Source organism: Populus nigra, chromosome 4, assembly GCF_951802175.1.
Source record: "Populus nigra chromosome 4, ddPopNigr1.1, whole genome shotgun sequence".
NCBI classification, from domain to species: Eukaryota; Viridiplantae; Streptophyta; class Magnoliopsida; order Malpighiales; family Salicaceae; genus Populus; species Populus nigra.
In genome coordinates, this window is record NC_084855.1 from 7672326 (window position 1) to 7697596 (window position 25271).

General features: G+C 34.7%; 4 protein-coding genes across 7 annotated transcripts; 1 reads left to right on the plus strand and 3 right to left on the minus strand.

The window, feature by feature from the left end:
- Positions 1-760: 760 nt before the first annotated feature.
- On the minus strand, positions 761-2157 carry LOC133691502 (mitochondrial uncoupling protein 5). Its single transcript, XM_062112036.1, has one exon. It carries the CDS (start codon positions 1876-1878, stop codon positions 919-921), a length of 960 nt encoding a protein of 319 aa, XP_061968020.1. The 5' UTR covers positions 1879-2157; the 3' UTR covers positions 761-918.
- Positions 2158-11385: 9228 nt separating this feature from the next.
- LOC133690581 (uncharacterized) lies at positions 11386-12648 on the plus strand. Its single transcript, XM_062110806.1, has one exon. It carries the CDS (start codon positions 11386-11388, stop codon positions 12646-12648), a length of 1263 nt encoding a protein of 420 aa, XP_061966790.1.
- Positions 12649-12959: 311 nt separating this feature from the next.
- Positions 12960-14489, minus strand: LOC133692157 (aspartyl protease AED3). Its single transcript, XM_062112889.1, has one exon. The coding sequence runs from the start codon at positions 14450-14452 to the stop codon at positions 13136-13138; it is 1317 nt and encodes a 438-aa protein (XP_061968873.1). The 5' UTR covers positions 14453-14489; the 3' UTR covers positions 12960-13135.
- Positions 14490-18573: 4084 nt separating this feature from the next.
- Positions 18574-23849, minus strand: LOC133690971 (universal stress protein PHOS34). Of its 4 annotated transcripts, none has more exons than XM_062111253.1 (5): positions 23483-23847; positions 23276-23379; positions 23054-23172; positions 22326-22423; positions 18574-18971 (listed from the first exon to the last, which is right to left on the minus strand). In XM_062111253.1, the coding sequence occupies exons 1-4, from the start codon at positions 23691-23693 to the stop codon at positions 22336-22338; spliced, it is 522 nt and encodes a 173-aa protein (XP_061967237.1). In that variant the 5' UTR covers positions 23694-23847; the 3' UTR covers positions 18574-18971; positions 22326-22335. The 4 variants fall into 4 exon arrangements, with proteins under 4 accessions (XP_061967237.1, XP_061967239.1, XP_061967238.1 ...); XM_062111255.1 differs by lacking the exon at positions 18574-18971 and adding an exon at positions 19587-20354 and having other exon boundaries at positions 23483-23849; XM_062111254.1 differs by lacking the exon at positions 18574-18971 and adding an exon at positions 19587-20372 and having other exon boundaries at positions 23483-23849.
- Positions 23850-25271: the final 1422 nt, after the last annotated feature.

Here is a 25271-nt window from a genome sequence, read left to right on the forward strand (position 1 = left end):
AGTTGACCCGGACACTCCGGGTTAAAAAAAAAAAAATAGTTGAATTGGACATCTTGTAAGTAGCTTTTGCCATAGAAGATGGTCTGAAACGTGGATGCTAATTTTTGTAAATAGAGTATAATTGTAAGAAACTGATGAGACATTACCACCTCGTGAAATAGGGAAGAACATAATCAAACCCCATAAACTGGAAATTTCTTGCAACTTCAAAATTCCACGAGGCAGTACAAAGGAACAAGTCATTTCCAGAAAATGGGGGGACCTTCCTGGAAAGACCAGTTGAGTTTTGACAGCAAAGGGTGGGTGATAAAGAGAAGATACTCATAAAAATAAACAACACGCCACGTTCTGCGGTGACGGTGAAACGATTTGTCCCAAAGTCCGCGTGATCTAATAGGTTCCACGTGTTCACCACAAATCCTACTAACAAATAACAAGAGGCACAAAACACGACAACCACTTTTTATTGGCAAGACAGAAGCATTTTAAAGGCAAATCCCTCTGAAGATCTTTCAGACCGACGTCAGATAGTTTATGGTATTTCCGTTCAATGTTCAAAGAAAGACGACAGCACAGCTCAAGCAATCCTTAACCAAACCCCATAGCATTAAAAGTCCTAAATTAGCTTTTCGTAGCCGCGTTAATTTTGTCTCTGAACAAGAATTAATTTGCTTCCCAATTTGAATAATTCAACAAATAATTCCGAAAGATATCCCATCATTCAACTTTTCAACAAGCATCAAATCATACTCTTGAGAAATTAGGAAAAACATTTTTCAATAAACTCCTCAGATTAATAAAGATTAACGGTACATTAATTTTTTTTAATTATTATCATCTTAATAGCAATAATACTAATAATTATACCGATAGCCCAAACTTGGTATCTTCTTCGTCATCATCATCGTCATCAACTACCTAGAATTCTTTGAGCAACTTTCTAACCTGCTCAAGAGTCACAAACAAAACCACAGTAAAAGGACCCTGCCTTGAAATTGTAGGTATAAAGCCCTTATAAAGGGACATAACCCCTTCAGCTTTCACGGTCTTCATTGCGCAATCAATAGCTCCTCTGTAAGGCGCAGCTTGCCCTGGCTCCACTTTCATATTCATTACCCTGGTCTTAATCACATCCACCGGATTCGATGCCACCGCCGCCACAAAACCGGCCGCAAAACTCGCCGTCACATGAGTTCCTAACCCATCCCCCATCACTCCATTCCCCAAGATCATTTCCTTTATCTGATCATACGATGCCAATTGCGATGCTGTGACAATCATCGCGCGGTTCACCGTAAGAGATGACCCGCGCCACAGGCTAGTTACACCTTCCTGCTTCGACATTCTCGTGATGGCGTCAATCACGCTTTTATAGTTCCGCCTTTGGGACACGGGTAAACGTCCGTCAGCTTGCATTCTAACCATTGCCACGTCAGCTGGATTGCCAACAGCCGCTCCGATCCCCCCGGCGACCAAACCAGCGGTTATTTTGCTCAACAACGGCATGTTTCCTGTCTCCGGATTGGTCCATTTCTGCTTCAAAACATCGTAGAGTCCCATACGGGTAGTGGAGTAGAGAGTCTGGCGGAGGACGGTGGCGGAGACGCCGGAGTAGAGAGCCGCGACGCCTTCTGACCGGATGATGCGGACGCCGACAGAAATTGGCCCCACACGCGTTGGTGGGGGAGGGACATGGATGGAATTATGAGGGATCGCGGCGGAGTTAAGGGCATAGGCAGGGCGGAGATTGTGAGCCTGTGGGTTGGGTAAGTTTTCGCCTTGGAGCTGCATACGGACCTTGATTAGATCCATAGGGTGAGTGGAGCACCCGGCAACAATCGATGCAATACCTCCCTCAACAAAACCCTTCACACCCATGATATGATTTGATTAGTTTGATAGATTAAAGGTTTTTCCCGTTACCAGTTGGGTTTCAGGTTGCTGGAGATGTGGAAATGGGAATGGAGGCTAAAAGCAAAAGAAGAAGAATGGGGGACGTTTCGTCTTTGAGACATATGCCAGGTAAAAAATAGGGCAAACAAAATAGGAAAGAAAAAAAAGGATGGTTTCAAGGGCAGGAGAGTAAAGGAGTATTTATAGGGTGGTGCAGGAGGAGAGAATAGGAAAGTTGTAAAGAAATTCGATGCTTTGGCCTTTGGCCTGGAATGGTGCGTATGGGAAGTGGGAACTATAAGAATAGAATACGCGGTTTGGTGGGGTTGGAAAGTCTAATTTTATTTGTTTTTTATTTAAACACACTCCATCTCATTGCCAAACACGTCCCAACAAATGGCACTCCAGGTTTACGAGGGGGAGGCGGAACTGAGCTCAGCTTCTTCACTGCCCTGGCCTGACTTTTCGTTTTTTTTAAAAAAAAAACAATTATTGTCATTTGACTCATATTTTCCTTTCATCCTACCTTCTAGGAGAGAGCTAGCTAGCACACCTTTCCATATTTTTTTAATGTTATTTATGGTATTTACACCATGAGGACGGTTTATAGTTTTTGAAGAAGATGTTTGGAAATGATAATTTTTTAAATTATTTTTTTATTTTAAAATATATTAAAAAATGTGTTTTTTATATTAACATATAAAAAAATTTTAAATAATTAATTTTAAATAAAAAAATATTTAAAAAACACGATTTAAAACACATTCCTCCGCTGTCCTTTGCAGCAACAACCTAGAAAAGGATTCACGATTGTGCCTAAACAGCCCATTACCACTGGCTAAATTCAGTTTGTATGTCAGCTATGAATTACACTGGCAGCGATCAATATGGGATCTGTGTCCTAAATTTCAGGCTGTGGTTATTTGTGTTTTATTCTTAAGGTGTAAAAAAGAGTTGACGTTTTGTCTTTCTTCTTTTTACCATGAGATGACAAAGGAAAATATTGTTTTTCATTATTTTGACAAATTAATAATAATATGGACGATTGTTTTGACAAATTAATAATAATATGGACGATGGTTATAAAATGTTGATGGCGACGAGGAAGTGATAAATAGGTGGTGCCAGCTGTAAAAGCAGCAGTGGCATATGATGGCACTGGAGAAGGATACGAATTAGATGTGACGTTGGCAATGGCAACTTGGAGCTTAATTAATGAGTTTTTGGATTTTGGTTAAATTATGATTGTTTTTTAAATTTTTTTTTTAAAAAAATTTTAAAATCATTATCAAAGTGATTTAATAATATTAAAAAAATATTAATTTAAAATAAAAAAAATATTTTTAATTTTTTAAAAATATAAAAGCAAATAAGAATATCTAACAAATAGAACTCATTTTAAGATTTGAATTCGAGATATTTTGATTAAAATCTCCTGTGTTAATCATTAAATCATCCTCATTTATAAGTGTTTTAATGATTGTTTAGTGGTTATTTTTAAAATATTTTTTATTTAAAATATTTTTATTTAAAAGTGTTTTAATGATTGTTCAGTGGTTATTTTTAAAATATATTTTATTTAAAAATATATTAAAATAATTTTTTTATTTTAAAAAAATATTTCTAATATTAACATATTAAAATAATTAAAAAATATAAATAACAAATCAAATTTTACCTCGACCCATTTAAAACGCAATACCAATCAGTGGCGTAATAAATGGTATTTTTCAACGTAGTCAACGTTAATGAACCGCCATTGAGCCCTTAAAAAACCTGAAAATGACACATGTCGAAATCATATGAGCTTTTTTTCTTAATGGATCCCACTAAAACTGTTCTAGGAGCCCAAAAGAAAGTAAGATCTGGTAGTCAAATTTGTTACGGGATAAGTATTTGGTTTATTTTATTTTAGTTTTGATAAATTCAGTTTGGTTTTTAACTAGTCGAATCTCTGAACTTTAAAACCGGTCCCAAACACAAATATCATTTAGTTTTTTTTTTTGGAGTTGAAAACTTTGTTTTTTCGGCTGTGAAAGGCAAAAAAAAAGAGCAATAATAAGTAAAATAAAATAATTAATTGAAGGTATTGTAGGTAATAAAGTATATATTAGTAAAAAAGAAAATTCCTATAGTAACTTATGCTCCATTTTATTAGATGATCGGAACATATATCAACGGAGAGAGGAAGGGGAAGATCATGGTCAAAATCTTTGTTTTTTTTTATCAGTTCAAGATGTTTGTTTTCTATCTTTACCTTTTTAATTGAGTTTTTCCATGTATATTAGGGTTCCTCGGAAAGGTTTAGGAATTAGATTTTTTATGATATTTAATTTTTAATCAATTTTAAAGAGTCGGTGTTATATTAATAAGTATTAGATTGATATAAAGATATTAAAAGTGACTTTTATATGTATCTAGTAGATTAATTTGAACTAAATGTGAAACTGGGGAATCAAAGAAAAAAAAACACGATGGGTGTTGCTGTGACAATTTGATACCTAGTTATAATATACATAATTTTCAGTTTGATGGGTCATTTTTTCAGTTGGCAAACACGTAAGATTATTTTTTTAATGCATCTACTTTTTTAAAATATGTTGTTTTATATGAATAGATTTAATTAACAACAATTTTCTCTTGTAGATTACAATTCTTTGACGCAAACTAAGTCCGAAGAAGTTTTTCGTAGAAATACACGTAAGAAATAATGATAATAAAAAAAAAAAGTGTGATATCTCATGGATAGTTAAGATATTATGTTGAGCTTAACATTCTGTGACATAATTGAGTTTCAATAAATTTTTTTCATAAGTTATTATTTTTAGAATTTGCTAACTTGTTTCATGATACATATAACAACTAGTTAAAGAGAGACACATAGATGATTCTTTGACCCATCATAAACTTGATTTAAATTTGTGATTGGTGACAGAATTGTCTGGTGGAGCCGATAAAAATCGAGTGTACGGTATCTCAAATATTATATCCGATGACTTATGGATGACCCGAAGTGTTTCAATTGTTGAATACTTGTAATTGGTTCAAAACACTTAAACTCCAGAGTTCAAGGCGATTCAAAACCAACGAATTTAAGCTCGGATGACCCATCTTACTGTTGATACCGAATGACTCGGTGTTGAGATGACTAAACTTCATTGATTGGTAATGAAAATGAAATCACAAATAAGTGGTACATATGTTTTTTCTTATTAGCTTCATTGTCCCGACAAAGATCCGTCTCCTCCTTCTCGTCCTTTAGCCCCTACATTCAAGATTAATTGTAGTTAAACTTGTAAATTTTTAAAATTGCAATAAATATTTGATTTTAATTTAATTTAATTATTTTTTATTTATGTTTAATAGATTTTTTTAAAAATATATTATTGAGAATCATACCGAAGGATTAAATCTTGGTATATTTTAAAGAGTTAAAAAATATTCTATAAATATCATTATACCGTTATTTAATTACTGACAATTTTATTCCATCAATAATATTAAAAAAAAACTTATTGTTGGAATTATTTCTATTTTTTTTTGTCGGTAATACGTGAAGGGTACTGGGAAAAAATGCTTACAGATCAAAATGAGTAATTTTTTTTTTTTTTGTTTGATATGCTTTCTCCGTTCCTAAATCTACTAATAAGTTTATTACCAAAAAAAACTTACCGACGTTACATGAATGATGAGTAAATTGACAGAATATTTCAACAGTAAATCGAGAAATTATGGCGATGAATCCCGTGTAAGAAAATAATGAATTCTTGTCCCGCCACAATACAGCATCTTTCATGGAAACTTCAGACTGATATGATGGGTCCAGAGTCATTGAATTCGCTGATACGTCACATGGATGGTGGATGGATGTCCTCCTACATGCACAGGGGATCCACTGAATTCTAATACACGGGAGAAAATTTTCCAATCTTCTGCGTACGTGCCAGAGCTTTAGTGGCAGACACAGCTTTAGGATCAACTTGTTTCTTGTGCATATGAATTTAAATGTCTGTGGAGCATCTAACACAAGTGCATTAGTATTTTTTTTTATATTTTAATTTTTTTTTTATTTAAAATCATTATTTTTTTATTTTCTATTTAAAATAATTTTTTTAAAAAAATAAAAAATATTATTTTAGTATATTTTTAAATAAAAATGATCTTAGAAATAATCATCACATACATACGCAAACATGCTTAAATCACCCTACCCCATGGACAAGGAATCGACACCATTATCCCATGAACCAAAATAATTGGAGACAAGTAATAATGGACGCTAACTCAGGTGTAACGTGCATTGCATTGTTAATTTAGATAATGCTCTTTTTTTTCATCATCAAATATATATATATATATATATTTTTGCAGTTTTATACATGTAAAGTATTCTGACTGTAAATTAAAAAATATTTTTATAAAATAAAATTATAGGTTATAATTAAAGAAAACAAATTCTATTTTCATTTTGGCACAGGCAACTAAGCTCAGTCCTTGAAGTTTATATATATATATTATTTGATCATTATCATTTTAACATTTCATCTTTCGATACTAAACTTTATTTTTTTTATATTTTAATATATAAATATCAAAACAAAAAAAACTATAAGAAAATATTAAGGAGGAAAAAAGTGCTTGAAAGGTCGCATTCCAAGCATAAAAAAGGCCAATTTTAAAGTTAACATGTTTCTTTTTGAGATGAGTTCAATAAATATATTTCTCTCTCTCTTATCCTCTACCTCTTTTTTGGTGATGAAAATTAAATATTATTTTAATTAATACTATCTTTTTTATTTTAAAATTATTTACTCTAATCTTTCATTACTATTTATTCAAGTATAAATTTGTTTTTTCATTACTATTTTCAATAACAGTGATATTAATAATAATATTGAAAATTATTATTACTATTTTCATTAATAATGATATTAATGTTTTAAAATTAGATTTACTACTAATATATATGGTTTATATTCATGTTATTTTTTTTAATGTGTATACTTTGTATGGATTTGAGCAAAACAATGGATACTTTAGATTCCATTAACCTTGATAACATTGACATTAAAATATTTGTGTTAAAATATTTTACTTTCATAATATTTTGATATTTTGTTTAAGTTGAATTACTTCAAGTTAAAAATCTATTTAATCCTGACTATTTAGAAACATTTTAAAATTTAAAATTATATTTATTTGGCATTGTGTTTGTATTGTATAATTTATAATTAATTTATTTTGAATTTGAATTATATTTATTGAATATATATATTGAACAATAAAATTTCAAAACAGCACATTAAAACACTTTAAAACTAAATCATTCCATTTAAATTAAAAAAATAAAATATCTACCGAAATAAAATTGAAAATCTTAATATAAACATCCATTTACTCGGTCAGCGGATTCGAAGCTTTACAGACGGGGAGATAATCAGCAGGGGAGGTCGGAACTGAGGACTCAGAGAGAGGAAGGACAAGACTACACGTGGGTGTTGGGACCTGGGGGTTGCGGTTTCGGAAATTTTGGAACTGTAATCTGGGAGAAGCGGATGATTGAGGGAATTGCCACTTGTATGAGAACAAGTCTAGTTTCACCTCTTTTATTTAAAAAAGAGAGAGAGAGAGAGAGAGAAAAAAAAAAAAGGGGTTGGGGTTGACCGTAAGAGAAGAAATGGCTGACTTGACTCTTTCGCCTGGTAAAAAAAAGTTGCGTTTGACCAGGAGGACTCGAGAAAAAGTTTGAAAAGTCAAAACAATTTATTTATATATTTACTGTCGAAACCAAATTCAAAGAATTAAAATTTAACACCACCCTGACGGCTCGACCCAATGGTTAATTTCAGATTCATTGCTGAAAATGAGTACCGGAATTTCTCGTTTTATTAAAAGCTACGACGATCGTTTTCGGCTGGCCCGTTTCTTACTTGCACGAAACATGGGTTGGCTGGCAAACTCACGCTCGGGGGGCCCATGACCTGAACACTTACAGGGTCCAACCCACTATTAATTCATCCGGGGTCCGAAAATGGAGTGCGAATTCGTTTATATTTCGGCTTGTCTAGAGGCCCACGTGTTGTATTTTTTAAAAAATATTTTTTTTTGATATTTTGGATTGTTTTTACTTGTTAATTTTAAAAAATAAAAATTATTATTTTAATATATTTACAAATAAAAAAATATTTTAAAAACAATCATTAATATAATATTAAAAACTATCTTAGCCGTTTATGGCAACCATAGGACGGAAAATTATTATATCAATTAGACTTACATGGAGCTGGGAACAGAGTCACTCTCTACTGCGACGTTAACATTGTTATTGATTGATGATTTTTGTTTTGAATCAACAATTATGTATTTTTTTATTCGTGGAATCGTGAGATATTTGATGCATTAGAAATGACCTTTAGGATCACGAGAACACAACCCCTGGGAGTGATCAAGGATCGCTGGCCCACCTGGGGACTAACATGATATTGAGAAGAACGTCTCTTTTATAATTATTGAACGTTTTTCACGTTAACCATGCCAAGCAGCTACAATGCTTAAAGATTCAGCGCATATAAAAGTCGATATGTGTGAGTAAACTATTCAGAAATATTGTTAAACCCGGCGACATCTGGCGGGCGCAACTATTCAAAAATATTATTAAACTTGGTTAATTCTGGCAAGTTAATATAGCGACATGCACTCCAACCTCAATTTAATTTAAAAAATAGGAGTGAAAGTTAATTTGATGTGAGGACTTAACCCAAAATATTCAGAATCTTATTTTTTTTTGTACACTTATTTTTTCTATAAATCCAAGAGATTCGGATTTCTTCTATATTTTAGCATTTTATGATGCGTTTATTTTCTGCAAAGTCGTCTCTCAGAAATCATTTTCTAAACTTTCCTATATTTATTTGTCATTACGAAAGTTGATCAACGAAAAATACTTTCCAATAAACGAAAAACACTTTCCGGTCAAAGGAAAATTTAGCTTGGTTTTCAAAAAAGTGTTTTCCTTTTATTTTGGGCGGAAAACACTTTCTAGAAACTATAAAAAATTTAAAAATATTATATTATTTGCTAATTATATCAAATTTGGTTCTCAAACTTTTGATTGTTATATATATATATATATATTGTTTTGAATATTTGTTTTTCAATTTCATCCTTTAGAATTTAATTTTTATATTAACTTTAGTCCTTATTTTTATAGTTGTTATTTGCTTTTCCCTTATTATTTTTTAATTGAAATTTTTTATTTATCAAATTTGGTCCATGTTCTTTTGATTGTTACTTATTTTATTTGAAATAATTTATGAAATTTTAATTATTATTATTTTAATTTCTTCATCTTTCAATTTTTTTTTATAGATTTGATCTCTATTATTTTGATTATTATTTATTTATTTGAGATAATTAATGAAATTACATATTTTTTCAATTTCATTCTCATTTAACTTTTTAATTTGTAAGATTTGTTCCTCATTACTTTAATAAACTTGAAAAAAATAAAATATTAATAAGTCATTTTCCAGCTCATTTTCCATGACATAACCAAATACTGAAAAATATTTTCCAACTTATTTTCCATTATACCACCAAACATCGAAAAATAATTCACTTTCCTAAAATTCACTTTCTAAAAGAAAATTACTTTTCAGCAAATAAACGGGGTCTTAGTAAAAAATTTTTAGTAACTAACAACATCGTGGATAGGAAACTATCGTAGTGACCTACCTAATTTTATTGTAGAAATTTTGTAGATCAACGACTGGACCATGCAAACTAGAAAGATCCTTTCTTGGATAAATGAAGAGATTGCTCTCTCCATTTATGTATCGCTCATGATATATACAATAACTGGGGCATACATTTCAAATGCATATCCCATTTTTGCACAGCAGGATTATGAAAATCCGCGCGAAGCAACTGGTCGTATGATTAAAAACTAATTTGATTTTTTTAAAAAGAATTCAACAACATCATTAACTTAATGTTTCTATAAAAAGAAAATTGAAATGACTATATTTTAGATTGATTTATGTCAAATTAGGTTAGCTTCTCGTGATCTAGATCATATGATAATAAAATAGATATTTATATAAAAAATAACAAATAAAATTATGAAGGATAAATATATATATATATATATATATATATATATATATATATCAAAATTGTCTTTTCTGATTAATGTAATTTTTTTTATAAAAATAAATTATCAGCAGCATTGTTCCTTGAATAAAAAAACAACAAGAATCGAATAAAAAATTAGAAAACAAGCTATAACGATAATTAAAAAAACCTAATTTTCTTAATCATATATTTTGTTAATTCATGAAAGCACGTTTTTTTCTCTTTTCATAAAAAGCATTGTTTTTAAAGCAAAAACTTATTATGATGGTTAAAACAGATATCAATTAAAAAATCAAAGTGTAAATTTAAAAATTCTGTTATGCCGCATAATATCTATAAAAAACTATGGATGTGTGTGTGTGTGTGTGTGTATGTGTGTGTGTGTATCTCGTGACTCAATTATTACAAAAGACATGGTTATTGAACCAAACTGTTAAATAGCTAGCAGCTTGAAATGTACACGTGTTGTGAGAGTTCTTAAACAGATTTTGATGAGAAATTGGTCACCTCCAACTTTAATTCAATGACAAAAATGATCTTCTAGACTTCCAGCCATGCAACCAGCGCTCCATCGTATAAAATTATAGTAAAAAAAAAAAAGAAAAAAAAAAAAAGGAAGAACAGGGAGTGGTTAATCCAATGTTGACAGCCGAAGCTCAGCGCTTCCAAAGGAGATCACAAGGAAATTATAGCAACACAGAAACAAACCAAGACTGTAGCAATGGCTAAACTCATTTCTCGTGACACCAACCATTTTTACCATTACAACGTTGTTGGCATACCCCTTTTCACACGTCTATTTTTTTCTTCCTTATATTCTCTTCTCTCTCCATTCACAAATCCCGAGCACTCCAACTCAAAGAATTCCCTGTAGGAGGAAAAAAAACAAAACAAAAAAGAAGCTGTCTCCGTCCCTCCATTAAATTCTTGATCGATGGTTAAGGGTGTTTGCAGATAATGTGTCGCTGACGTGTTAACACGAGAAGGTTAATCAGTGGCAGAAGGAATAAATCATCGATCTGAAAATGAAAAATTAAGAAATGGAGGTGCAGCGGTTAAGACAGTTGATGTTACTTTGGTCTAGAATACAAAGCACCCGTGTGGCCCTCGTGGGTGGGAATCACACCGCCGCCAGGTTTTGTACTCGCTAAGTTCTTGTTTTGCTGCTCTCCCTCCCGTTATTTACCTTAGAGATTTAATTGATTAGACATCTTGCTTTAAGGTGATTTTGATGTCTTCCTTCCTGCATGTAGCTTGATTTTCTCGTAGAAACCGTTCACGTTCAATATTTAGCAAACTTCATCAGCCTTTTCTTTTTTTTTTGAAATATTGTTTCTGCCATAATCAATTTTTGCAATTATGGCAATTCAATTTATACAACGATTTCAATCCAAAAACCTCAAGAAACACAGGCACTTACCCTTGCATACCAAAAGCAGTGATTTTTATGGCGCCAAATACGTGATCATCAAGCTCCCTCACATGAGGGTCTTGAGGCTTCTCGCACAATCTTTGCTTTTGGCGTTGATCTTTGCCACATTCCCCTTGTTGAGAACACTTTCCGATGCTTCTATATCCTCTGGGTCACCTATTCTTGAGCCTGAATCTGATCCCGATTTATTCGATGCTAAGGTCTTGCCTTTACTTATCCACGATTTAGCAAACGAGGGGTTACTTAAAACGGGGGACAATGCAGTTTTTGTTGGCAGTGGCAATGGCAATGGCATTGGTAATGCCATTCAAATCTCTGAGATCCTCAATGTCAATGATACGAAGATCATCTCTGCTGCTAATTTGGATCGACAAAGCTCAATTCCTGGTGAAGCACTCGACTTTGCCTTCACCTATGATGACTTTCATACGACCTCAGAATTCATTGACCGGACTCTCAAAGTTGGTGGCATTGCGGTTGTTCAACTAAGCAATGATCCTTCCTCTGCATTCGACAAGCCTTTCAATTACAAAATAGTTTATCTCAGGAGATTTCAGGCCGCTAATATTTTGGCCATGAGGAAAACAGGATATGGGGATACTAATTTGATCACTCAAAGGCGGCTTCTAGGATATCATGCCAACGAGGCAAAGAAAGCAGCACTAGAGAACCTGGAAGACGTTCTCCTGGAACCTCCGCGGGCAGCATCGGGTAAATCGAGCAGATACCTGAAAAAGACAAGATATCTGCCAGACTTAATGGGTGATTCACTTGAAAGTTACCCTCGTCGTGTGTTCATTGATGTGGGGTTGCCAGAGAAAGAAGGTGGAAGTGGTAATGGATGGTTCGCTAAGAATTATCCTACAAGAAATCTTGATTTCGAAATGTACAAGATTGAGACAGTGACTGAGCAATCGTCAGGGAAGGAGGTGCCTCAGGTAGAAGAAGTTGGGATGTCAGATTGGTTGAAACATAATGTGAAGGGGGAAGAGTATGTGGTGATGAAGGCAGAGGCGGAAGTGGTGGAGGAGATGGTGAAAAGCAAGGCAATAAGGTTAGTGGATGAGCTTTTCTTGGAGTGCAAGCCACGAAGGAATGGGAATGGCAGCAAAAAGACCTACTGGGAATGCTTAGCATTGTATGGAAAGCTAAGGGATGAGGGTGTTGCAGTGCACCAGTGGTGGGGTTGATCGACGAACAAGATCGAAAAAAGAAAAGGGAGACCAATTTAAATTAACATGTTGCAATTTGTGTGCTATTGTTTTTGTTTTTTTTTTTTTATTTCATGTCGTTTGTGCGTTTGATATTAAATATTTTTAACTCGCGGGGGTGTTACGAGCTTATTGTAAATTATTTGCAGATTCGATCAACAATGAGATTGAGATGGGGTGTTCCAAAACAGTTTGAAGGGCTTTTCCATTTTCATTTGAAAGCAGAGTTCTCCAAACCCCCCCCACCCCCCCCAACACACACACACACACACACATAGGATAAATCCTAATTCATATCAATACAATTACCACTCTCATTTTGTTTTCATAATTAAACAAAACCTTAATCTATGATACAACACAGCTTCTATGACAGCAGGACGTGTCCTGTTTAATTATTCAGCACGGCCTATTTTGCAAAGAAACATAACTCAGCAAACGCTAATTAGGAAAAAGGAACAGAATTCTAGTTACATAGCTCACGGGCAATTCCCAAACGGGAATTGGTCGTGTCAAACATAATCCTAAGGTTCTGCTGCTGCAAATTGGCTATAACATTCAACACTGAATTCACATTGTTTGGTGCTGCAGCCATAGACAAGCATGCTAGTGAGCCAGAACTGCTATGTATCAAGCTGTTCTCCATGGGCAAGACCAAGTTCAAGCCCTCGAAGTGTAGCGTTATTGCAGGTGCTTCCGCTTCATTTGTTGCAGCAAAGCATGTGTCGAAGGCACCTAAACTTGAGATTGGGCCATTCACTTGCTTTCTAAACTCATCGCGGATGGCAAAGTAAACGGGTTGGACAAATCGGGTTATGACTGTACCGGAGTCGATTATGGTCCCTGCTCCGGTATTTGGGTCAAAAACAAGTTGTTCAGAGGGAATTGGTACTTTGATCCGGCCCACGCTAACTCCAGTTAGGTTAACGTAGTATAGGGATGGGCGGTGAGGGTTTCGTAGAAGTGGGGTGGTCCTAATGGACTTGGGTTGACCAACAGGGCCGAGCTTGAGAGAACCTGAGAAGTAGTAGCTCTTGAAACTGGGTAGACAATAAGAGAAGACACCCGAGTACATTGCCCCTGCTTGAGAAATTAACGAGATGGGTCCACGGCCCAGACCCAATAACCCTTGGGGTGGTATTGACCCACCGGAGACTGCGTTAATGCATCCAAAAGTAAAACCTGGAATTACATCGTTGGCTAATGTTATTGCATCTTGCACAAGAGTAGCTGCTAAGGAGGAGTCTCCACCGTAAGATTGGTTAAAAAGGCAAGCGGAGGACCCGGTAGCTGGGCAGGAAAATCCACGGACTTGGGAGCATTGGGCTCCAGAACAGTCCAGTGACCCAAGAGTCGTAGAGGCATTGGGTAAGAATGTGGTGCTGGAGCACCCGGTGCACCCTGAGCATGGTACCCATGCAGCATCGTTGCTGGTGTCAAGGACCATGAACATTTGTTGACCCGGGGTGCCCAACTTGACCCGGACCACATAGTTAGCAATCTTTAGGACTTGCTGACCCGGGGCAATTGGGACTGCAGTGGTCTTTTGGTCTGCTAGCGTTGATAAATATTTGAGCCTTTCTGGGTCTTTTGAGGCCATGGTGATGACCGTGGTGACCCATGAATCTTGCTTGGGCGGAACAAAAGGTGAGCATTTGCTATAGATGGGAATGACAGAGAGATCAGAGGTGTCTGACTGAGTGGCACAAGGATCTACAGCTTTAGTAGTCGAGAATAGAAGGGCAAACAAAAAGAATGTAGCAGCCCAGTGAGGGAAGTCCATGGCTATGGACAAGGTAAGATTGTTGTTGTGTGTGCATGGGTGGAAGTGATATGCATGTACATATATGCAGTGAATCTCCGGGAGGGTTTAAATTACTGAAACACCCTCGTAATTATTGCAATGTGATACCAGGTTAGTCCAGGTAGGACAGATCTTTGGCTCATATCATCAAGCAGCATGATCTGGGGTCCAGTTGGGGGCATCCGAACGTGTTAATTATAGCTCACAAAATTATCACAATGAGCCAAGATGTAGATAATAAAGAACTCCAACTTGGAGGCAAACTACAAAGCTAGCCTTCTTATAAACAAAATTTACGAGTTGTATTCTTCTGTTTTTTTCTTCTTTCTTTTTTTTATTTGATCACTCTGGGGCTCTTTTAGAAGGCTACAAATAAACTGACGGGTCATGAGCGGTGGACAGCTAAGCTTTAATGCTCCGGTGAATTAAACATGGGGAAGAGGAGGTCCTTCTCTCTCTCTCTCTCTCTCTCTCTCTTTTTAACTGTGAATTAATTTATGCTTATATCAATTAATTCTTTAATATTCTAAAATTACTAACTATATAAACTTTCAATATCCCTAAAATTTATAACACTCCAATTAATAATCTCTAAAACAAAATAAATTCAAACATGATCAATTAAACTATAATCCCCGCGTGTTCAGAGGAGAGAGGTCTTACTTGCACATCAATTAGTGTCATTATTAGTCGAGTGCTCAAGTGAAAATGAAGGCAGGCAGCCTGGTAATGCAACGTGGCTCTAAGAGCATCTCGTGAATCGACCTCTTTTGGGAGGGTCAGGATCAATCCGATGATGATAAGGATTCTTGTCCGCAAGGGGCCAATTGCACGGGATGCGGTCGGTCACGGGCTAGCAAAGACTTTCCCGTAGAAACTGGTCCCCCAAACTATAGAGCACTTCCCCATCGGCACCTTAAAAGTTATATGCCTAATATCTAACCTATCTCTCCTCCGCAGCGACCTTGATTTATGGATGATGGGACTAATAAAACAATATCTCCATATTAACCTCTCGTATTCTCACGCATCTTCGAACTAACCTTATATTTTATTTTTAGGGCCGATCACATATTTCTGCAAACTGACTTTATATTTTCTCGGCAAACTGATCACACATGCATCCCTCTAAGTAGATTGGTAGCGTATCCCTAAAACTCACCTTGCATCCCCTTAGGAGACTAACCATGCACCCCTCGAACTAACCTTGTGCCCCCCTCTGCGGACTAACCGCTGAACTAACCTTTCTCCACGGTAGATTGGCTACATGTCTCTCCTCGATGGACTATACACGTATCTCTTCGAATAGATCTCACACTCTCAAATCCAATTGTTACACATAGAATAGCACTCAAACTACTACACCTATCCTGCATATCGTTGGCAATAAGCATTAAATACTCACACGTACTTCTGTCATGATTGAGGCCACAAAATTGCATTATGACATGCATGTTATCCTTTTTACTCGATAATTAATTAAGAGCTATAATCTTAAATGATAGCTTTTAAGATAAGTGCTACAATATTTTTCCCTCTGTATCCTTATCTTCATGTAAATTGGCGTGACTTGTGGCTGTATAAACATCAACGAGCTATCAGGTAAAGGGTTCTAATCTCTTGGATCACTTTCTTTTCTTTTTCAATCTATGATCACACACAACATAGTATTCGAGGCTCTTTTTCTTCATCACGGTATTAACTTAAACATCATAGAATCCTCTAATCAAAACCACGTACATCGGTCTCAATTCCCCGTACATCCATAGGTCTTAAAAAGACTTTCGTTAATGCGGGGTTTTATGGGGACCTGCCAATATATTTATTTAAAGGTTAAACAGAGTAAAATGCCATGATTTATGAGAGATTCCTATTCATGACAGTGTGACAGAGCCCTGCATGTTAGTTATGTACACTGATCTCAGGCAGTCTAACCAGTGGAATAGTGTATTAAAGATTTATTAATACGGTCTTTAGCCTCTTATTTGTTATTTTTGTGTCAAAACTCGTTTTATATTTCCAGAAACCTTTCCTTCTGTGTTATTTTAACAGCATTTGATGATAATTTGAGTCTCGATCTGTTATCCTGATTAGAAATGAATTTTGGAAGCTTTCTGCTCACATGTGAATTAATATAGCTTTTTGGAATACTTGATAAAACGTTCTCAAATGCTTATTAGTTAATTTGTGGTCAGGTAAGGCCTAATAGGACATCATATGAAGGTTGTGAATTCTGTTTTGATAAATATTTTATTTTTTTAATTGGAATGGAATGTTTCAGTTTTGAAGTATTTTGGCATGTCGTTTCGGGGTTATATTGTTCATATATATATATAAACAATTCAACAAACATAATTTAAATTCAAGATAAATTAATTATAAATTATGCAATACAAATACAATGATAAACAAATATAATTTTCTAAATAGTCAAGATTAAATAGATCTTTAACTTAAAATAATTCAACTTAAACAAAATATTAAAATATTATGAAAGTAAAATGTTTTAACAAAAATATTTTAAATATAAAGTTAGGTTAATGCTATCAAGGCTAATGGGATCTAAAACATCCATTGTTTTGCTCAAATTCCTACAAGTTATAAATATGAAAAAAAACAATATATATATAAACTATATATATTAGTGATAAATTTAATTTTAAAAAATTAATATCATTGTTAATGAAAATAGTAATGAAAAAAAGTTTTAATTTTATACTAAGGTGATTTAATTAATCAAATTGAACCAAGTTCAATTTGATTTAATGGTTTTTTAAGACCGAAATGAAACATGTGGAATGAAACCGGAATATTTCGGTTGAAATTTAACCGAAAATTTTGGAACAAATCAAAATTTAAAATGAAATGAGAATTATTTTGTTTTATTCTATTTTTAAATTAAAATGAAATATTCCGACTATTCCAAATTTAACAGAACGAAAATGACACCCTTGCATCGAATTGAATTGGCTTGAAAGATAAGTATATTCATTTTTGTGCCAACTAATGAGTGCCAAATTTCATCAATTGTTTAAAATGTCTGACGACTGCGTTAGCTGTAGCCAGAACCTTTAGGAGTCCTTGTACAAGGATCTTTTTGTCAATTAACCAAGCTAATCTGTCTGTTTTCTGAGACGGAACAAGGATCTTCCGGTCAATTAACCAAGACCTGCATGCAAACGGTCCGTCAGCTTGGAAACAGGACACAACCCCCCCCCCCCCCCCCCCTGGAAATCCTATGTTTACTTGACCTTAACCTTCTGTTTTCCCGTTCCAAGACAGCATGAAGGAAGACACTTGCAAATGTTTTTTTTTATAAAGGCACCTCCGATCTCCCTGGAAAACAATCTGTCTATCCAGTGCAAGAGAACCTGAGGTAGTTTCACGAGCTGAAGAAAAACGGATGGAAGCCCCAAATATACAAGGAAAATGCTTTCCACACTGTGCAAAAGACAACCTTGAATAAAGCAAGAGGACATGGACGAAGACAGCTCCCTGTCAAGTCCTGGATGATTTGTGTGGGTCCCCGCCAAATTCACGAGGCTTCCCCGTTTAAATGCGTTGAATCGAATGAAAAACTGTCGGCTTGTAGACAGAGCAGAATGCTGCCAAACTCGTCAATTCTTCTTTTTTTCTAGTAGCTAGAAAGGGAATAATCTTTAGAATTATTAGAGGGATGCAATCACTAATGGCCAAAGCTAATCAAGCTACTTTTGCATGTCTTCCGGCGTAGCTCATCCTTACATTACACAACGATCACCAGCGACCATTTTGTCGCCTTGATAACCCATTTAAAGGATTTCTCCTTTCTAAAACCAATAAGCCAATTGATCAGATGTTTGGGTATGGATCATAGCCATCACTAATACACACCCCCAAGCTAAATAGAATCACGCTGTCCTTTTGCATCCTGCTTTAAGCTCGTCTAAAACAATTTCTTAAACCACCGCATCAAACGATGCCCCTAACTCTTGGTGAAATTAAAACCTCGCAGCAAAATTCATGAAATTTATTGCAGAAACTGCGCAACCATTCTGCGCTAGCAAGGATTTTTCGCTTCATAGCATGAATTTGGAACTGAGAAAGATTGTTGAACTCAATTATTTGATAGAAATGAGGGAGGGGTTTGAAAATCTTATTATGCAAAGTAAAAGCCGCAGTTCACGTATAACAGCGTATGAAACTTAAAATCAAAGCACCACTGGAAAGTAGAAACACAGAGAAGTTGGCACTCAAGCATCCACACGCGGTTGAGGAAATTAATCAATGTCCTAGACTATAATGAATACAACAATGCCTGTCAAAGAATACAAAAGGCCGCATTTTATAAAAATGACTGCACAACAGAACACTGATATGCACCCAGCAACAGTGCAAACACGAATGGCTCCGTGCCCCACCACCAAGATTTTCCTCCAAAATCACTCGCAAAATATATGGAACAGAGTGAAGGACAACACCACTAGTTGAAACTCTTTCCAATCACATCCACAATAATCTGCAGCCAACAATAGGACAATAGTGGTCAAGGATAACAATGGCACTCTAAGAAAATTTTGATTGATGGACTCAGAGACATAACCACTTGTATGATCATAGATGGTAAAAGTTAATCCAAACCGATGAGAAATTAAGCTATAACTTATGTTTTTTGTTTAATTTTTTTGAATTTTTAGTTGAGGTTTTTTTATTAGACTTTATTCGTTAAGCTTGATTTAGTTATTGTTGAATATTTTATTTATTGAGTTATAAACTCAATTGTTTGTTCTAGCAAGAGTTTTAATATTTATATTTTATTTTTCTAAATGTCAGGATAATTTTTTTCTGAATTGAATAAAATTTACAAAGTTGGTAACTTTTCCAACCCCTGTTCTTTCTCTTCTTCAGCCTTTTCTTTTCTTTCTTTAACTTCTTCTTAGCTACTTCTTTTCTTTCTTCTTTAACTTCAAATTTCTTCTTGTCCCACATCAGCTTTCATACCACAACATGACCTTTTAATTGTTCTTACAATTAAATCATCTATGGGCTTGTTCAAATTCCTGACATTCAATATTGTTCATAAACCCTAGATTTTGTGGGAAGCTTTCATCAACCGGGAAAAAAAATGTAGCAGTACGAAAAAAAGAGTTTCTTTTTTTGCCTTTTCCCGTTTACTATCAAAATCTATATAATAAAAAACAAAACAAAACACCTTTAAATCAATTTTGCCCCAAAATTGTCGCCACTATTCATCTTCCCCACACAGCTAACAACAAGATCATACCAAATCAGCCACCATAACAGCCACCCACACTACCACACTACCACAAAACCAATTTCAGCCACCACCAAATCAGTCTAACACCAGCAGCCAAACCGACCTCATTCAAAGACCCGATTCACGCCACCCAACACTGCAAAATCACATCACATTGTCAAACCCAGCAGCTCTTGATCACCAGAACACCCAGTTCAACAAATCCCACCACTACCCAACAATTTATCCCTGAGTCTTCACCACCCACACGCTGGAGGATTTCACCAGATGAAACCAATAACAAATTTTTCTCTGTTTCTATAGTCCCCTTCAATAAACAATTAAAAGTTTTCCCAGGAGACCAACAAAGTAATTGAGATTCTATCGAATTTGAGGGCTTCGAAATTAGGGATTTCAAAAGCCTCGATTGCTAGAGAAAAAGAGAGAAAGAAACAGAGGAGAGGAGCTTCAGATTCCTTGAATCAAATCTTTAACAAAAAGAAAAGAAAAGAAAAGAAAAACAGACTATCTTCCTGGAATAGCAGCAACAAACCAATAGCACTTTTGCAGACTTCAAGCCAAACAACAACGCCTTCAACCTTGGCCACCAGACATCCATGCCAAAACACCATTTCCCTCAACCAGCTGTGGCAATTTTGATTTCTTTAACAACAGCAACAAACCAGCGAACAGACAGCCAGCACAACAAATCAGATTTTGAAAGAGGGGTGAAGAAGGAGTAGTTTTAGAAGTCTTCCTTGTTATTTTACTTTTCTATAAAGTCCTGGTTGTTTTTTTAGTTGCACTCTTCTTTCTTTTAATTTGATTTAAAAAGAAAAAAAAAGGTGTAAAAAAATTCATGAAAAAATGAAGTGACAATGAAAACAAGAAGGAAAATTGAAGGCAGCAAAAGGAGGTCCCCAAAGGCAGTAAAAGGAAGTCATTTGGGACATCACTGACAATAGCTCCATGACGTCAAGGATAGCTTGCATGTTCCAAGTAGTTTATCGTCAAGCAATTTGATCAATAAATTACTCTACCTTTTGATTTGTTGAATTTTACTTTTCTAGTTTTCCACTCGTCCATAAGTTGTCATTAATATTACTTTTGTGCCTGAAAATAAATAAATAAATAAATAAGTCCCATTTGGCATTCTTATTTGTTAATTTTTTTGCCTATCAACCTCTTTCATCATTGATATCTAGCATTAGTCCTCTTTGTTAATTGTGAGTTCTTATTTGTGACATTGTGTTTAATTAATCATTTACATTTAAAGATCTAACAATACATGCTTAAAATTTTCTTGGTGCATTTTGTTCTTGATTAATCTCCATGTAAAAAAAATAATTGAATTAGCTTTATTTTTGTATTGTGATTTTACTTGCAAAAACCATTTTCAATCTCAATTCCATTTCCAAGTAAGTGTTACATGCATTTGTGAATAGTCATCTAGTATATAACTTTAAGTTTCCAATTACCATGGATTCGACCTTAAGCGATATCTTTAGAACCAATCATGAACTAAACACCGTAGCATTTGAGATAACTAGGTTGGGTGTAGTTAGATATGCCTTGACACAACCCGAGGGAACTGAAGATTGGAGAAGGACTACTATCTTTCACACCTATATCAAGTGCAGGGATAAGTGTTGCAAGATTATCATTAATAATGAAAGTTGTATCAATGTAGTATCTCGCTTAGGCCTAAAACTTGTTCCCCATCCTAAGTCATATAATGTGTCATGAGTTAATAATAACTCCATAGCAATCAATGAGAGATGTTTGTTTCCTATCAAATTCCTAGACTATCATGAGAAAACTTGGTGTGATGCAATTCCATTGGATGTAGGACATGTCATTTTAGGAAGGCCATGGATATATGATTTAAATGTCACCATTTCTTGTTGATCAAATTCATTCACTTTTAAAGGTAGAAAGATCAAACTCATTGGATTACGACAAAGACCTAGCAATAACAACAAGAAAAGGATGAATGTGAACGAACAAGGACTTAATACATTGAGTCCAAATGAGTTTGAGAATGAGGTTGAGGAACAACCTATTATGTCTGGTTTAGTTGTAAAAGAAATTTCAAGAAACTCTCTGGTAGAAATTTCAAGAACATATGCCATTGAAGCCTTCCATCGGAAGACCAAAAAAACACTGACCTATGCAGTTTAATTTATTAATGAAATTGAGGAAGCACTCATTATCAGGTTTAAAAATAACTGCTCAATGGCACATGCAAGTATCAATCAAAATAATATTCTAAAACAGTTAGTTGTTAGTGAGAACAGCATCAAATCCAATTCAACTAATCCTAGTTCCAAACTAGTTGGAAATGGGCAAGTATTTAATAAAACAAATTTCAATTTCAAAACAAATTTTTCTGCTTAAGACAATATCAACTTAAAGTAACACAGCAATGCAAACTATGCACCTTGTGTGTGTTGCCACAGTGGTTATAAATTGTGGATCAATGAATCACTAGAACAAATATACAGAAATAAACTGTTACATGATCGAAAAGTGTACAGAAAATTCATGTATCATAGAATTGAAGGATTAAAGACACGGAGTGCTGCCATTACTCCACTGTGGTATTAAGAAGCATACCTAGTTTAGTTCACGATGAGGGGTCCTTTCCCTTGACTATTATGACAGGGCATTGTGCCTGGTTGGTGCAGTAATTGCTTACACTTCCCAGAAACATCCTGCTCACAAACAAAACACGTCAGCAATTTTAGCATTCTGAAGGAGCATATTGACATGCCAGTCATGCCTTTATGTCTAAGCTAATGAGATCATGTTCTTACAAAAGAAACGAAAATAAAAACTGACCAAGCTTTGTTGCTTGACGGTCTATCAAATTTTCAAATACATGGTTAAATCGAGAAAAAAGCAAATGAATGTATTTAAAATTCCAACAATTAATCGAAATGAAAAGTTCAGTAGCTAGCATCTAAAAAGTAACTCAAAAAGCAACTAACAAGAAACCTTGTGCATGTATCTATTTATTGGGAAAACAAAATCATTTGAGGGTTGGTTAAATGGATGCATGAATGGCTATTATTAAAGAGCCCACATTTGTAATTATCTTTTTTGTCCAAAATAACCATTAAAGAAAATGCTGCTCCTGCTAGAAATAACAGGCTGCACTGAGTGCAATCATATCAGTAAAGTTTCCCATGCGTAACTCTAACTCTCAATCGTCAAAATTACCTACAAGAACCAATACTATATGACACCTTTATTTGATTTTCAACATCAATAAAACGAAAAAAGTTATTGCATATCCAAGATACTTGTTGTCAAATAAATTAATCTCGAGCTGCACTAGCTACCTTTTAATAGGGCCAAAAGAACGACTTCCCATCACAAGCAAATCGGCAGGCAGATTCTCAGCAACTTCACATATCTTCTCCTTTGGATCCCCAATCACCACTTGTGTTTTCACATTCACCTGAGCATTAAAGTAATTCTCAGTGGAATAGCAAGACGAATTAATAGAGATAGCAACTCATGAAGCTGACATGACATGACATGACCAAAAAAGAAAAAGTTACTTTCTTTTCACGGCAAATCTCCAAGGCATGTTCTAGAATCGCCTCCGTAATCCTCCTCTGATGCGCTTCAATCGCCGCCGTGAACGCAGGCACCTCCAAACCACCTTAATTGATCATTTCAAGAAAACCATTGAGTAATTAAATTAAAACGGAAATTAGAATTCAAGCAGTAACGGAAGCAGAATACAGATGGTTTCAGTACTTAACTGGGTCCGCCAAAAGGGATGGCACCGGGATTAAGGCCAGCAGCGATAGACGGTGGTGGTTGGACATGGAGGATGACGAAGGAGCCAGGGGTTTCAGTGGATTCGGGAGCAGGAGATCGGAGCTTGAGGTTATCGAGGGCATATCTCAAGGCGTTCATGCTCTCCTCGCTTCCATCAACGGCTACGATCACGCATCCAAGGTTTGCACTCATGGTTTGATGGATGGATGGATTGATTTTTTACTCACTCAGCTCAGCTGCTAATTACCCTTTCGAGGATCGAGTTGACAACCGGGTACTAGATATTTCTGTTTCCGTGGATTTGTTTATTTTTTGTATTTGTTTACGTGAAAATTAGATAGTGACAAACAGAGCGAGAGACGTGATGATGACGGCTCTTTGAAGCGCGCCAATACTTAGACAGATTATGGGCCGAATAAGGCCTTTTATGAAATGGGCTCATAGTAATTTTCTAGATAAACTATCACTTGTTCAGAACCTGTAGTTTGAAACAATTTCTCCCGGATTTCCAGGTTTGGTCCAGTCATCATCGTTTGAACTTCAAAGAATTTTCTCATGCTTTTGGGTCAGTTCGTGCAACTTGCAAAATTCGATAAAATCTTATTCTAGCCTCTCGTCCATGAAGGTTCTTGAAATTTTCGAATTTTTAAAGCAAGCTCCTCGCAAAATTCTCTCACTTTCCTCTTTCAAAGTATATTTTCTTTAAATTCTGCTGACCAAATACTTCAAATAAAACTTTAGTTAGTTATTTTTGGTGAATTACAGTAATAACTTTATTGACATGTCTCGACATTACATATCACCTCAATTTTTGGTGATTTGACTATAACCCTCTCCGGATCTAAATATATATATATATATATATATATATATATATATATATATATATATAAGAACATTATTTGTTCCTGTTTCTAAGATGGGCTATTTTACGAAAAACAGAAAAAGAAATGCCCTTTCAAGTTCAAATTTGGTGTTTCTTCATGATATTTATTTTTAATACTATGTTGTTGTTAAATCAATGCTGGTTAACAAATTTTTTCAAAAAAAAATAAAAACTTGTTCAAGAGCATAATCAAAGAGAAAAACCACCTTCGTTAAGTTTTTCTCTTGGAATTGAGTCCATGAAAACTAAAATTGAATTTATTGATTTGTATAATTGGCTCACCTTCTTTGTCCTCTTTTAATTTGTAGAGACTAAAACGTGATAAAAAAAAAATTGGACCAAGAGATAATATCTCGAAAGAACAGGGAAAATATGAAGAAATTGAGATTTAAGGGATCAAATGGGACTTTTACATGGTTTTATTCTTTTTTTGTTTTGCAAATTGCTTTGTTTCTTACCTTGTGTCAATTTTGGCAATTCCATAACTTAAATGTAAACTTCGATAAAAAAAAAAAAAAAAAAAAACAATGATCAAAGTGTTGAAAAAGGTCACAATACAAATGAAAAAAAAACTTTTGTTAATTTTGGTTTTTGTTCCTTTTATTATTATATTTTTTTAACTGAGCCCTGTAATTGTATTCCTGTAATGGCAACCAACAATGCAATGAAGAAATAATATTTGTATGCATTTGAGGTTGTGGCTCAACGGTAGGAAGGACTTGTTTCTTTTCTCTGTACTAAGGTTCAAGTCTCAGTTAAGGAGCAAAGTAAAAAAGAAGAAGAAGAAAGAAACAAAGTTCTTTGTTACAAGAGCAAAAAAACAAAAAAAATTAAGGATCTTTTTTAAATTGTGAACAATAATGCAAACAGTGAAAAGCCTAATT

Excerpts from the sequence above, each read along its gene's own strand:
- LOC133692157 (XM_062112889.1), bottom strand. The coding sequence starts at position 14,452 with ATGGACTTCCCTCACTGGGCTGCTACATTCTTTTTGTTTGCCCTTCTA.
- LOC133690971 (XM_062111253.1), bottom strand. The coding sequence starts at position 23,693 with ATGAGTGCAAACCTTGGATGCGTGATCGTAGCCGTTGATGGAAGCGAG. Across the intron at positions 23,173-23,275 it reads AGATTTGCCGTGAAAAGAAA|GTGAATGTGAAAACACAAGT; the intron begins GTAACTTTTTCT and ends TTTAATGCTCAG. Across the intron at positions 22,424-23,053 it reads TCTTTTGGCCCTATTAAAAG|GATGTTTCTGGGAAGTGTAA; the intron begins GTAGCTAGTGCA and ends GTTTGTGAGCAG.
- LOC133691502 (XM_062112036.1), bottom strand. The coding sequence starts at position 1,878 with ATGGGTGTGAAGGGTTTTGTTGAGGGAGGTATTGCATCGATTGTTGCC.
- LOC133690581 (XM_062110806.1), top strand. The coding sequence starts at position 11,386 with ATGGCAATTCAATTTATACAACGATTTCAATCCAAAAACCTCAAGAAA.